Source organism: Pleurodeles waltl, chromosome 3_1 (assembly GCF_031143425.1).
Source record: "Pleurodeles waltl isolate 20211129_DDA chromosome 3_1, aPleWal1.hap1.20221129, whole genome shotgun sequence".
Lineage (NCBI taxonomy): Eukaryota > Metazoa > Chordata > Amphibia > Caudata > Salamandridae > Pleurodeles > Pleurodeles waltl.
The window spans coordinates 570,743,266-570,756,844 of record NC_090440.1 but is presented as its reverse complement, the minus strand read 5'-3'; the positions used below and the strand labels follow the sequence as shown (position 1 = coordinate 570,756,844).

The 13,579-nt window shown below is 44.3% G+C and overlaps 1 protein-coding gene across 1 annotated transcript in view; it reads right to left on the bottom strand.

The window, feature by feature from the left end:
* Positions 1-1,087: 1,087 nt before the first annotated feature.
* Positions 1,088-13,579, bottom strand: part of CEMIP (cell migration inducing hyaluronidase 1) — an 899,136-nt gene continuing 886,644 nt past the window's right edge. The window contains exons 28-29 of the mRNA XM_069223002.1: positions 8,425-8,525; positions 1,088-7,243 (exon numbers count right to left, since the gene is read on the bottom strand). Coding sequence (XP_069079103.1) covers positions 7,116-7,243; positions 8,425-8,525 — 229 coding nt within the window. The 3' untranslated portion in view covers positions 1,088-7,115. The remainder of the gene's footprint in view (positions 7,244-8,424; positions 8,526-13,579) is intronic.

The window sequence follows — 13,579 nt, the reverse complement described above, 5'->3', positions numbered from 1 at the left end:
CATAGTCATTTTCCGGGCAGGGGATGTGGATACACTGTATAATGTTCTGAAAACTGTTTGAGGTGTTTCCCTTTCAAAGGATATTTTCTGGCTCCAGTCACAGATAGAGACAAAGACAAACATAGAAACAGGCTTTGCACAAGGTGATGCCTTTAAACTGGAGTATCCAAAAGAAGAGCACAATGAAGGGTGAAACCACTGTCATCAGCCAATCCGAAGGAGGAATCATGGAAAGAAAAAAGGGTATGCCATGCCTAGAAACTTCCATACCCTAACAATAGAATCTTCTGAATCATCTCCTCAACCCAACCATCTACCAAATGGAATTGCTCAGACCCTTTGCCTAAAGGAACTCATGACATTTGTAAAGGTAGCCCTGTCTCCATCTTTCCTCATTTTAGGGTCTGAGTCACTACCACCTCAGAGAAACTTAGGAGAAGTGAGGTGGTAGCTGGCACTTCTGTGAGTCAGACAAAAAAAAGGTCTGCATAGAAATATAAATCTTCAGAAATCGGTAAATGCCACCAATGCTGTACGTCATCAACCCAAGGCATAGACAGTAGTCTCATGCCTCTACGGGGGGTACACCTGTAGGTTACCCAGTTTATATGTTGGCTGGATCAAACAGAAAGTCAGGATACATGCAGTTCGTCACTCAGGGCCTTGCCTAGATCCATGCCGCAAGCATTCCCATTCCAGCCATTAAAGGTAATATATAGCATAGTGTGAGTAAAAATTTACCAAACTCAATCCTACATCATAGTTCCTATCTTAAGTTAATTAACGGGTTAAGATGTATGTATTTTCCCTCTCCAGGTATTCTTGGGCCAGTCTAGAAGTGCCACGTAATCCTTGCAACTTGATTTGCTCTGCTTAAAGTATTTGAAAAATACAAATGTGTTGTCCATGTGTAGCTGATCCATGATTTCAGTGGAGCATATGTCGAACAATAATGTAAGCACTACAAAGCTATTGCATGAACGTTTCTACTGCTCAATAAATAATGTCTACTAACACAGTACTCCACAAGAACATCAAGTGTGATAATCCCACATACATTGAAAAACGTAATAAAACAATCACTGTCTCAAACTGCTTTCCATATTTATTGTGATAAATGGTAAGTATGAGTCTAGACAACCAATAACTTTTAGTCTCTTCTGCTTTAAGTAAGGAGTATTCAAACCAAGCATGCTCTCTGAGAGCTTGAGTTTTCAGTGAGGATCAACATTCTGGTCCTATAGTCTGCAGGTGAGGGGACAGGTAAGTGCAAAGTGGGCTACCAGAGAGGGCTGCCTGCCAACACCTTTAATAGCTCAGGGTATCATAAACTCTGTGCAACTCTTTTGAGTCATGTGTTGTTGTTTCATGAGTGTAATTACAATAAATAAATAGAAAATATATTCTTTTAAATTCTGTCATCTATTAGAAATATTTCTTACTTTAAAATCATTATACAGTACTTTACATCTTATTCCGAAAAAGTACCAGCTATTTCGGCAATGGGAAAAGGCAAGCATTGCACTTATTGAAAAGATTTCAAATTCTTATACCTGCACTTTTTTGGTGCTGTTACCTGTTAACGTATTCTGTTAGTTGTGTGCCATCTGGCATAGTGACTAAATGAATAATTATAACATATCAACTTTCTGGTTCATTTGAAAATCGTGCCTTAACAGAAAATAATTAAATCTACATGTACTATATGGCACACTGGTATATGCATTGCCAATTTCGAACACTCAGAGCAGTTGTTTCAGAGTAAACATTGATAGGATGCCATAACCAACATTAGATTACCAATCAGTGAACAGGTAGTATTTTCATTGACACATAAGCAGTCTCTTTGAGGATAAATTGCATGTTTTCATTTTACGTGCAAGCTTCAAATCTTTGGCTGTTCAAAGCCTCTAAAACAAACCATAAGAGGTGGCCTAGGGAGTTCTGTCAGAATTACTTATTTTATCAATAATTAAAATCTCTTTTTTACCATTTAGGTAATTGGAAATAGCTATTTGTATATCACAAATAGCCAGAATACGTATAGGAGAGAGACTTTTCTCCACTGAGTAACATAGATAAAGACAGCAGACATTTGGAGGACTGTTACAAAAGGGACTACCGCCAATTAGAAAAAACAAAACCTGCGAAAACATTGACAGTAACGTAGAGCTAATGCGGGAGGTCGCATTAGAGCACACTACACAAGAATAATGTGAGCGTAAGTGGAGCACATGTATAAGAAAAAGAGGGCACACGAATGTTTAACACAAATTGCCAGTAAAGATATTTCCCTTCTCTTGAGGAATACCTTAAGTTGCATGCATTTAGCTGGCATCGTCCTTTCCAGGCCATCAGCCAAAGTTGGCACTTGAACAATGGGATTTTGAATTTCAACTTTAAGAAAATAAAAAAAACTACTGTGCCATTCAAGACTTGATTGGCAGTCTAGGACATGTGACTACATTTCTGTTGTGAAGTAATGATGCTGGCTAGGAAACAGAGACCGAGCGCTATTGCCATCCCTCTGTGGAAGTGGCTTTTGAGCAATGGCTTTGTTTCCATTTGCTCTACAGTCGGCCTTCTCTATATACCTCACCTTGACGTTGGCTAGATGTAAATCCAGGGATTTTTGGATGGTGTGGAACAGCTTTGAAAAAATGTAGTAGTCTATGGTCGAGCAAGCACACACTACACTCAAATAAGGAAACTGAAGTATCCACTTTGATGATTAATTTGTTACTGGGAATAGGAAGAGACTAGCGTAGACCTAGTATGCTGCAATAGTGGCATTGGTGGCACTGCGAGATCGCGGACAACCGAGTGAGGATAGTCCCACTGAATTATAAGGCACTGACAGGTTGCTGAGATTCTACTTAAAATAGAAGAAATCCGCAGTGTGCACCAGAACAGTAATCCATGCTGAAAACCATTGTTCATTTCTTGGAACTTCAGCACTTTCAAAATACCATAAAGTTTTCTTGAAATAATTGATGCCTATATCTAACCTCTAATTTGTAAAAGGCAAATCATTTGGTGCAATATGGGCATGGTTTTGTGTGTTAAAGGAATATTTTTTGCTACTTTTTTAAGTCTTTTAATTTTAGGGACCTTCGAAAGCATAAGTATGGGTTTTTATCTTTTTTTGGAGGAAGGCAGAGAGGTTTGATGCAAAGTCTTAGCAGCAAAATGTTCCTAGTGAATGCTTTTTGCTTAAGTTTAAGTGGGTAACAAACCAGGGTCCTATTGGAGCACAGGTTGACCAGCTGTAGTCCCTACATGTGCTACATTTGGCATAGCTTCCTTTACTGGGCATTGGTGGGCGAGGGAGCTATAGGTTACACTTCTAAGTTAAACCTCGCATTTCCTAACTTTGGAGGTTTTGCTTGTAACCTGGGCATCGCTAACTGCTTCATAGTTTTTAAAATATTTTTGTATTCATTACCTGCCATATGCGAGTAAGTATTGTGCTTAAGTTTCGACTAAAGCCATATGGGCGCCCTATTATATCTGACTGGTTTTAAGTAGCTCTGAGGGTATATGCGGCGTTCAGGAGATGTGTGTTAAGATATGATACCTGTTTATAGTGAACTAGCAATGTATTATTTGTAGTCTGATGATATATTGGGGCCCAGATTGACTAAGGCCCTGTGTCCGCACACAGTGCAAAGTGGCGCATGGTATTTAGAGGCAGATTTCTGGAAAGCTTCGCTACACTGAGTGCAGCGCCCCTTTCCCTGTGCCTCTCCACTGCCACGTGTGCGTCGTATTTAAAATACAGCGCACCATGGTGCAGGGTGGGGGCGCAATAGCGTCATTCAATGTGATGCTATTGATGTACTCTGCAGGAGTAGTGCCAAAATGTTGGCACTAACCCTGCAGAGTAACTAGGGGCCCATTCTAAATAATGGAAGCCCCCTTTTAATGCCTGCTCTGAGCAGGCATTAAAAGTGCCATAAAAAATGGTGCAAGGAAATCTCATAGATTTCCTTGCGTCATTTTTTTCAGCCCCACTAATGGGGGAACGCCCCCTTTGTATACATTATGCCTGGCGCAGGCATAATGTAGCGCAGAGGGTTACAGAGTGGCACAATGCATGCGAGGATTTCGGCCTCGTTGGGCCACATTAAAGTAAAAAATAATGTTATGCTAATGTGGCGAAAGGTGGTGCTAGGGGCTCATAAATATGCCTCTTATTCTTCAGAACAAAAATTCATTTTGCACTGAAATGTGCCATTTTCTCAGTCCTAAAAGCACTTTGCACTGCTTTTCATTGCTTTGCATCAAGGGTGTGTTTGGGGTGTTACTTCGATGGATCAGCATAAATACCCATGGGTTTTGACGCAAAGCCCAATCTACTAAGCCACACCTGACTTTGTATAAAAAAATAACAACTCTTTGAACCATGCGCTAACAAGGAGTAATGTTCTTCATAGCACACATTCAGTGTGTGAGCTATTCCGTTTTAATTCACGTAGGAATTTGAACTTTAAGGCTATTTTCCAGGAAACTGTGCAGTGTGCTTTCTTTCCCAATTCAGGGACCTCACTAATAGTCTTGGTCTACGGCGTAGGTACTTTTGCAACACAATGAAAGTTAGTATTAAGCATGTGGGCCTTTAAAATGGTTAGTAAATAGATGCTGCCTTCTGCATCACATTGTGTCACAAGAGCACTCAATCAAAGCTTTAGTAAATGAGGGCCTTAGTATATTATCTGGATATTTGACTGAGAAGCTGAGTTGGACAGGGAGATGTTTAAAGATTAGGCAGAACAAAACAGAATCAGTGATACTTGGTTAAAGCCACGAGTATGTTGCATAGCGAAAGTGTGTGCTCCTATTGAATTGTGAGTTCTGCTGCTTCCTGTAAAGAGTTTACAACTGTGTGGTGTGCTTCTATTGTGACATTTTTTTGAAAGCCCAAAGGGACAATAGTTATGGTGGATTTTGCATATGAGAAATGAGACCATTCCAGGTCCAAGCCTCTTTCCTCATGGTATGTCTTTTTTTATAGGAATGGCATGCAGAGATGACCTTGTGTCGGATGACTCTGATGCTGGACTTTCATAATTTCAGCACATTGCTCCCATTTTCTCTAATGTGGACCACATTCTGATCTTCGGATGCAATGTTAGGTCCTTCTGTGCTATTCAGTCGAATGATAGAAGGGTTCGGTCTTCGGTGCTAGCTTCAGTGTCTTTCTCCCTTATTCGCTTAAAAATATGACATTCTACATGTATGGGGTGAGGGGTGTCAAAGATTCTGATTACAGCTCTTGCAGAAGGAAGCCGCCGCTATCACATCTCTACAGAGTTCAACACCTGCAATGGAAAACAACCTCCATTACTCCCCTACAGAGCGCAGCTCTACAGGAGGGAAACAACCTCCATCACATCCCTACAGGGTGCAGCTCATGTGAAGATAAACAACCTCCATCACATCCCTACAGGGTGCAGCTCATGTGAAGATAAACAACCTCCATCACATCCCTACAGGGTGCAGCTCATGTGAAGATAAACAACCTCCATCACATCCCTACAGGGTGCAGTTCCTTTGCAGGTAAACAACCTCCATCACATCCCTACAGGGTGCAGCTCCTGTGCAGGTGAACAACCTCCATCACATCCCTACAGGGTGCAGCTCCTGTGCAGGTAAACAACCTCCATCACATCCATACAGGGTGCAGCTCATGTGAAGATAAACAACCTCCATCACATCCCTACAGGGTGCAGCTCCTGTGCAGGTAAACAACCTCCATCACATCCCTATAGAGTGCAGCTCCTGTGCAGGTAAACAACCTCCATCACATCCCTACAGGGTGCAGCTCCTGTGCAGGTGAACAACCTCCATCACATCCCTACAGGGTGCAGCTCCTATGCAGATAAACGACCTCCATCACATCCCTACAGGGTGCAGCTCATGTGAAGATAAACAACCTCCATCACATCCCTACAGGGTGCAGCTCCTGTGTAGGTAAACAACCTCCATCACACCCCTAATGAGTGCGGCTCTAGAGGAGGGAAACAGCCACCATCAATCCTACAAAGTGCAACGTTGCTCTGTACAAGATTTAACACATCTTTTTTAGGTGCGGACTTTCCGTAGGTGTAATTAGATGATGATGTTTTAGCCTGCTCGACCTTGAGCCTAATGCTACTCTCTTGACGGCGGGCCACGCTATCTGCGAGTCTAAGCTCAAGTGAAGGATGATGGGGCAGAAGTTTGAGGCAGTGTATGCAACAGAGATACACAAAAAACAATAATTTGTAATATATTCTAGGCCTTCTCATACACATCACATGTAGTAAATAGGACGCTCTAAAGGCCGGGTTTATAAAGCGTGTTTCTTACTCCACATGCAAGGGAGAAAGAGACCAAATAAAAAGGTTTTGGGTATCAGGCTCTCGGTGTTTGTAGTGTGTTCGAGAAGCTCGCAGCAATCTTTAGGGGCTGTATATGTTTTCAGAATAATGCACAATAGCAAATGAGGAGTGCACAGTAGAGCCAGTGTGTAAAACAGTTCCACAACTAACCACAGATAGAGTCACATTTGTCCTAAATATGTCAGTCTAATCTTGGAGACAGCACCTACCATCGCAGCAGGGTACCCGCAATGCTTTCTGTCTCACGTCCAGTATACATATATTTACAATGCACAACAAAGGAACACAGTGTGTAAAGGAAGCTGACTAGGTCTGCCAAATGCAGACCTGGTACATCTGGCCCAGTCTACTAGGCCTGGTCGGTGTCAGAGAAAAAAGATTCCGCCACTGCAGAACAACTCCAGGGCAGTCCACTTAAGTCATGACGTCTGAGCCAGAAGACAGTCTTGCTGTGGCCGCCAACCTTGGAGAAAGGGTTGTGTTTGCCCCAATGCAAAATATCTCAGAAACTGACACAGTCTGGAGTTGTTAGGCTCAGAAAAACTGCCATATTCTGCCCAATACAGGCAGACTTTGAAAATGTGGAGCAGTCCACCTGGGATCAGCATAACGTGGGGGAGGCGGGCTCTGTTCACCACAGACCGTAAGGCCTAGGGTTCCGTCAGCGTGGGCATAGTCTGTAGTCCTTCCTACAGCCGGCAGTAGTTACTGATCGAGCCCGCGAGCTCATTTTCACAACGCCTTCATCCTCACCAGGGGGATCGGGACAGCTTGGAATATCTTAATGGCATCCATGTCGGTGAGCAGCTTACTCCAAGTGGGACGGAAGTTTCCTTTGAATCCAACAAAAGCCATTTTATCTGAAAATGAGAAAGATGTTACGTTTAACAATATTTTGACATGTAAAGTTTTCAAATATTCTTTACTCAATATGTTCTCAGTCTCCTAAGTAAGGTGGGCAGAAAGCTTATCAAGGTGAGGATCAGACCCCTGCCAGTGTAGCCATGAGCAGTGCGCTGAGGGCCCCTTTGACATTGATATTTGACATTGAATTATGCTGCTCCAGTGTGTACATTCTGTTGAAAGGAGAAATATTTATGGATTCAAAGCAGATAACTCTATTTTTTTTATTACTGAAAATGGTGTAAAATAATGGTTCACTGCAGAGTTTTCTTTTATTGTTGCAACGGTTAGTGTACTATAGTGAGGATTGGCGATCACGACTCACAGGGGTCCTTCGAACGTCTCACTTGTATAAACTTATGCACCTGCTGACACCACTAGTGTATTGGACTATTTTGTATTGCATTGTATGGTATTTAATTGCATTGTATTTGTATCTACAGAGCACTTTCCAGATCACTTGCAAGGACTAACATACTTTCCTGGGTTGTCTGATTTCATTATGAATCTAGCACTTCATGTCTCTAAGTGACATTATTAAGCATCCCAATTTGCATTAGGCTCCTGGAGTGCATGATTGAAAGATGTTTGTGGTTTGCCCTATATGGGACATGTTGGAGTTGTGTGTGAGGTTTGTTGATTTGGCTGGTAAAGAACGATAAAGAATGTTCTGAGTGTCCCAGTGCATACACATTGGTGTTGCAGAGAGTCTGAGAACAGATGCAGTCATGCATGCAATTACAAACCATCTTTTGGACAGGCGGTACCATAGATGGAAACTACCATCAAGGTGGTTCATTGGGGTATTTAGAGCTCACCCAGAAGCAACAAAGAGAGAACCCATCAGAGGCACTGTCAAATAAGAGAGTATTACATGGAGTCTAAGCAGAAGCAAGAAAGAGCAATCTAATAGAGGCACTGTTAAACCACCAGGAAGTATTACAGGAGTTGCAGAAAAGCAACCCATAGGAGGCTCCCCCTCCATGCACATCTCCCATCTCCCTCTGCATGCATTGCTCCTTTTCCACACGCCGCTTCCCATCCATGATCATCTTCCCTTACTTGCACAGCTCCACCTCCATGCACTGCCCATCCTCCTCTTCCCATGGTGTGGTTTCATAGTGGAACATACACATACCTTTTAACTTCACATCCTTTTGTGCTCCGAGCTTTTCCAGGACTTTTGTCCATGGCCCTTTCGAGAGGAGTCTTCCCTTGGACACCATAAGGACGATTGAACTAAGGAAAAAGAAAGAGTTTTTCAAGCCTGGACTGACATATTTACAAAGCAAATCAAAAATGTTTACTGAAAAAATGCAACATTGAACAGATGTTTACTTGTCATCATCTGAGGTAGAACCGAAACCTAGACAGAGGGAACCATGAGGGAGTCCCAACCTAGAACTGCAGAGAACTGGTGGAAGAGGATTCTCCCCACAGTGAAGTGTTAGTGGGCAGGGATCCATAAGGTCTGAATGACTCCTACCGAACCAAGGGGCATATTTATAGTCCGTTTGCGCCAGATTTGCGTCATTTTTTTTACACAAATCCGGTACGAACTTTGCTCAATATTTATACTTTGGCGCTAGACCCATCTAGCGTAAAAGTTGTGGAGTTTCCATCATTTTTTACTGTAGAAACCTACCTTGTGTCAATGAGATGCAAGGTAGGCGTTCCCGGGCAAAAAATGACTTTAAGGCATTTGCGCCTTATTCATCTTCCCGTGCAAAAATGACACACGGGAGGAGGAGGGCCTTAAATAATGGCACTGAGGCTGTTTAGCGCCATTATTTAACGCCTGGGTCAGGGCAGGCGTTAGGAGACCTGTGGGCTCACTTCCATGGTCAGAGACCATGGAAGCAGTCCACAGGTGCCCTTCCCTGCACCCAGGGACACCCCCCTGGCACCCACCCCCTGGAGGACACCCAAGGATGGGGTAACCCATCCAAGGTAGGTCCAGGTAAGTATTTCTAGTGCCATTGGGGGCCTAACTTGGGTCCCCCTACAAGGCACTGTGCCCAGTGGCCATGCCCTGGGGACAGATGTCCCCTGAGCATCACCATTGGGCAGGGGGGCATAACTCCTGTCCTTGCTAAGACAGGAGTCATGTGCATGGGGGTTGTGCGTCAGAAAATGACGCTAGTCAGGTTAGAGTAAATATTTTTTACGCTAACCTGATGTGCACCATTCTTTGACGCACAAACGCCATTCTTCCCTACGCCTCCACTGTCCAGTTAGCTTCATTTATTTTTATGCTAACCGGGTCTTTGTGCTGGCTCGTGTCATTCCTTAAATATGACGCCCGGCTGGCATCTGGGAATGGTGGTTGCCGGTGTTAAACTTTTTGACGCAAACCTGCGCAAGCGCAGGTTTGCGTCAAAAAGTATAAATCGGGGCCCAAAGGCTTTAAATTCTAGGTGGTTCTAGGTGTCAGCATGCACTGCCCATCACATTAATCTGGACCTGTGCTGGACGCTATAGCAGCGACACCATGTCACAGCAGGCCAGTCACTTCAAAGCCGGTCGAGGAATGGGTTCCACAAATAATACTAAAAATAATGGTATCAGTAACAAAAATGAATAATAATTATGATGATGATGCACACATTGCTCGCTAAAATGTCTTTAGTTGCTTGACAAATGGATGTTATCATCACCAATCCTTATGTTGTATCGAACCCAGAAGGGTCAAGGGGATAAATGGCCCTTACTGGACCTTAAGGGATATATTTATACTCTGTTTGTGCCGAATGTGCGTCACAAATTTTGACACACATTCGGCACAAACCTTGCCCCATATTTAAACTATGAGGCCTGACCCAGCGGATGTCAAAAAACCTCAGTGTGCGTCATTTTTTGGATGCGGGAAACTGCCTTGCATTAATGACATGCAAGGTAGGCGTTCCCGTACAAAAAATTACTTTAAGGCCTGTGCGCCTTATTTGTACTCCTGCGTCATTTGGACGCACAGGAGGGGGCGGGCCTTAAAAAAAGGCACACAGCCTGATGTGCGCTGTTTTTTAACGCCTGGGTGAGGGCAGGTGTTAAGGGGCCTGTGGACATACTTCCATGTCTCAGACCATGGAAGCAGTTCAGAGTTGCCCTTCTGTGCCCCCAGGGGCACCTTCCCTGCTGCCCTCGCCCTCCCCAGGAGAACACCCATGGATGGGGGGACCCTATCCCAGGTAAGTAGAGGTAAGTTGTGGTAAGTATTATTTATTTATTTTTTAAAGTGGCATAGGGGGGCCTAATTTGAGCCCCCCTACATGCCATTGTGCTCAATGGCAAGGGGGCATGACTCCTGTCTTTGCTAAGACAGGAGTCATTTCAATGGGGGTTGTGTGTCAAAAAATGGTGCAAGTCCGGTTTGAGCCATGATTTTTTAATCAAACCTGAGTGGCACCATTTTCTGACGTGCAACCCCCATTTTCCCCTACGCTGGCGCTGCCTGTCTTTGGGTCATTTTTTTTTTTTTTTTTTTTACTCTGACCAGCCTGCAGCGCCAGCTAACGTCAATCCTTAAATAAGGTGCCCGCATGGTGCGTAGGAATGGCGTTAGCAGATTGGGGAAACTGGCTAAAATGAGTTCCTGTGTTTTTTAAATGCCTGCAATTTCACTGCTTTGACATCTGAGGGAGACAAGGCATTGCGAGAAGAGCCACACATTTTCAGTTTTTGCTGGTCATTTCAATACCTAGAGCGCTTAGAAACAGGAAGAACTGTGTTAAGCATTATATTAGCTTCTGAACATTTACATCATTCGTTCTGCAATGTGTTGTTCTTTCGGGGGCACTTCACTAGAAGGTAAACAAGCTCCAAAAATGAAGGTAATGAAAATGTCAGCATGCAGCCTGTGACGCCCAGGGTCTGTCCATTGGCTTCCAGAAGCTCGGAGTTTTAAGAATATTCCATCCTTGTTTGCGATGTGCATTTAGGAACCCTTAACCTTTCTGCATCACTCTATCCTGCATGGAGAGCAAGGGCAGTCCTGTCAAGTGCCATGCATCAGGGGTTAATTTAACGCATTTCAGTGTCGGTGTTCCCATCACCGTACTGAGGGGCATATTTATACTCTGCTTGCGCTGAATGTGCGTCAAAAAGTTTGACGCACATTCGGCGCAAACCCTGCCCCGTATTTATACTTTGACGCCCGACCCCGCGGACGTCAAAATCCCACCATGTGCGTCATTTTTTGGAAGGGAGAACCTGCCTTGCATTAATTATATGCAAGGTAGGCGTTCCCTTCCAAAAAATGACTTTAAGGCCTGTGCGCCTTATTTATACTCTGGTGTCATTTTGACGCACAGGAGGGGGTGGGCCTTAAAAAACGGCGTACAGCCTGATAGGTGCCGTTTTTTAACGCCTGGGCCAGGGCAGGCGTTAAGGGACCTGTGGGCTCGGGGGAAGCCCAGAGGTGCCCTCCCCTGCCCCCAGGGACACCCCCTGCCACCCTTGGCCACCCCAGGAGGACACCCAAGGATGGAGGGACCCATCCCAGGGAAGGAAAGGTAAATTCTGGTAAGTATTTTTTTTAATTTTTTTAAGTGGCATAGGGGGGCCTGATTTGGGGCCCCCTACATGCCACTATGCCCAATGACCATGCCCAGGGGATATAAGTCCCCTGGGCATGGCCATTGGGCAAGGGGGCATGACTCCTGTCTTTGCTACAACAGGAGTCATGTCAATGGAGGTTGGGCGTAAATAAAAATGGCGCAAGTCCGGTTTGAGGGCTGATTTTTGCCTCAGACCTGACTTGCACCGTTTTTTGACGCACAACCCCCATTTTCCCATACGCCGGCGCTGCCTGGTGTGTGTCATTTTTTTTTTACGTGTACCAGTCCGCAGCGGCAGCTAACGTCATTCCATAAATAAGGCGCCCGCATTGGCACGTTGGAATGGCGTTAGCCGGCGGTAAAATTTTTGACGCACAACTGTGTTGGTGCAGTTGTGCGTCAAAAAGTTTAAATATGGCCCGGAATTGTTAAAGTCTCGCAAATCAAGCTCCTCTTGTCTGTCCCTTATTGCTCTAGGCACTCTGCTCACTGATACCTGATGGAGCTTGTCACCCTGCAGTAGGGATCCTCGATCAGGGGCAGACTAGAGGTGAGGTTGCCATGGGCACGGCACAGCCAGGGCTCGAAAGGTGGGACCAGCTCTGACTGTTGTAATCTGTCTGTAGGCTTTTAACCGCACCCATCAGTATCGCTCGTTCATGGGTTTGCCTTTAAAAAACCCTTTGTTATTATTGGTAAATGCTTTACGTTTGTCCCTCCCTGGGACAGTTTTGTTACCGCCTGGGCCTTCAACCCTGTTACATGGATAATTGCACGTTTGCCGATACGTTTTAGTGCGAGTGAACTTCTTTTTCCTTTTGTGTCTTTCCTTCTCGCACACGTTCATGGTGGCCGTGGTGCTTTAAATTGGCTCACTTATGTCAACTGTTGTACTTTACATTTTTAAGTTATGTGGCAAGAAAAAAAGTCCAGTTAGGACTTTACAATGCTAATAGCTCTAACTCAAGCAAATGTGAGACCCACTGCATTGCAAACGCTTCTTTTATTAGCACATTACCAAGTGTGTGTGGTGTGCTGAGCCGTTCGGCTAAAGCTATGTACACACAGGGAGCTGAGCCCTCCATAATCAAGACCATAGCTTGGTCAATATGACTGGGGGGAGTGAGTGTCTTATTTCCCAACAATCACGCTGGGACATCTTGCTCAAACACATTATATGAGAAGCAAGATGTGATGTGCGCTTAGGGGGTAGTAGAAAGAGAGAGGAGTGTGGATTGTTTGGGGGTACTTAAAACAATATTTTTCAAACTAAGCAACATTTTTCAAGGCATTCTAAACATAGATACAGTGTAGGTGTGTTTTGGTCAATGTGGGCATGTAAAAATCCCAGGTGAAATGCAACAGATACTTCACATTACTTAACTGAAGTGCTTGTACTCAACTAATTAGGGAGGGATAGAACCTCAAATAACCCCCATGGAGCTACGTCCCTGTCCATAGCTCGGATAAGGCAGCAGCACTCACACTCAAGAACAGCAAATGTCTCTGCACTGTGATGCACCAAGTCACATCCCGAGAGATCCAGGCAGTGGTCACTAGTCTCTGCCTACTTTGGCTGCCTTGTGTGCCTGAGCCAGAACCAATGAAATGTCATGCATAGGAGCACTAAAACATGTAAATGCCACACATGTGCACGTCAAAAACGTGACACCTAAGCAGGGAGATAGGAGGAAATTCACAGGCATTTCCTTGTGCTGTCAGGATCTCTCCTCATTCTTT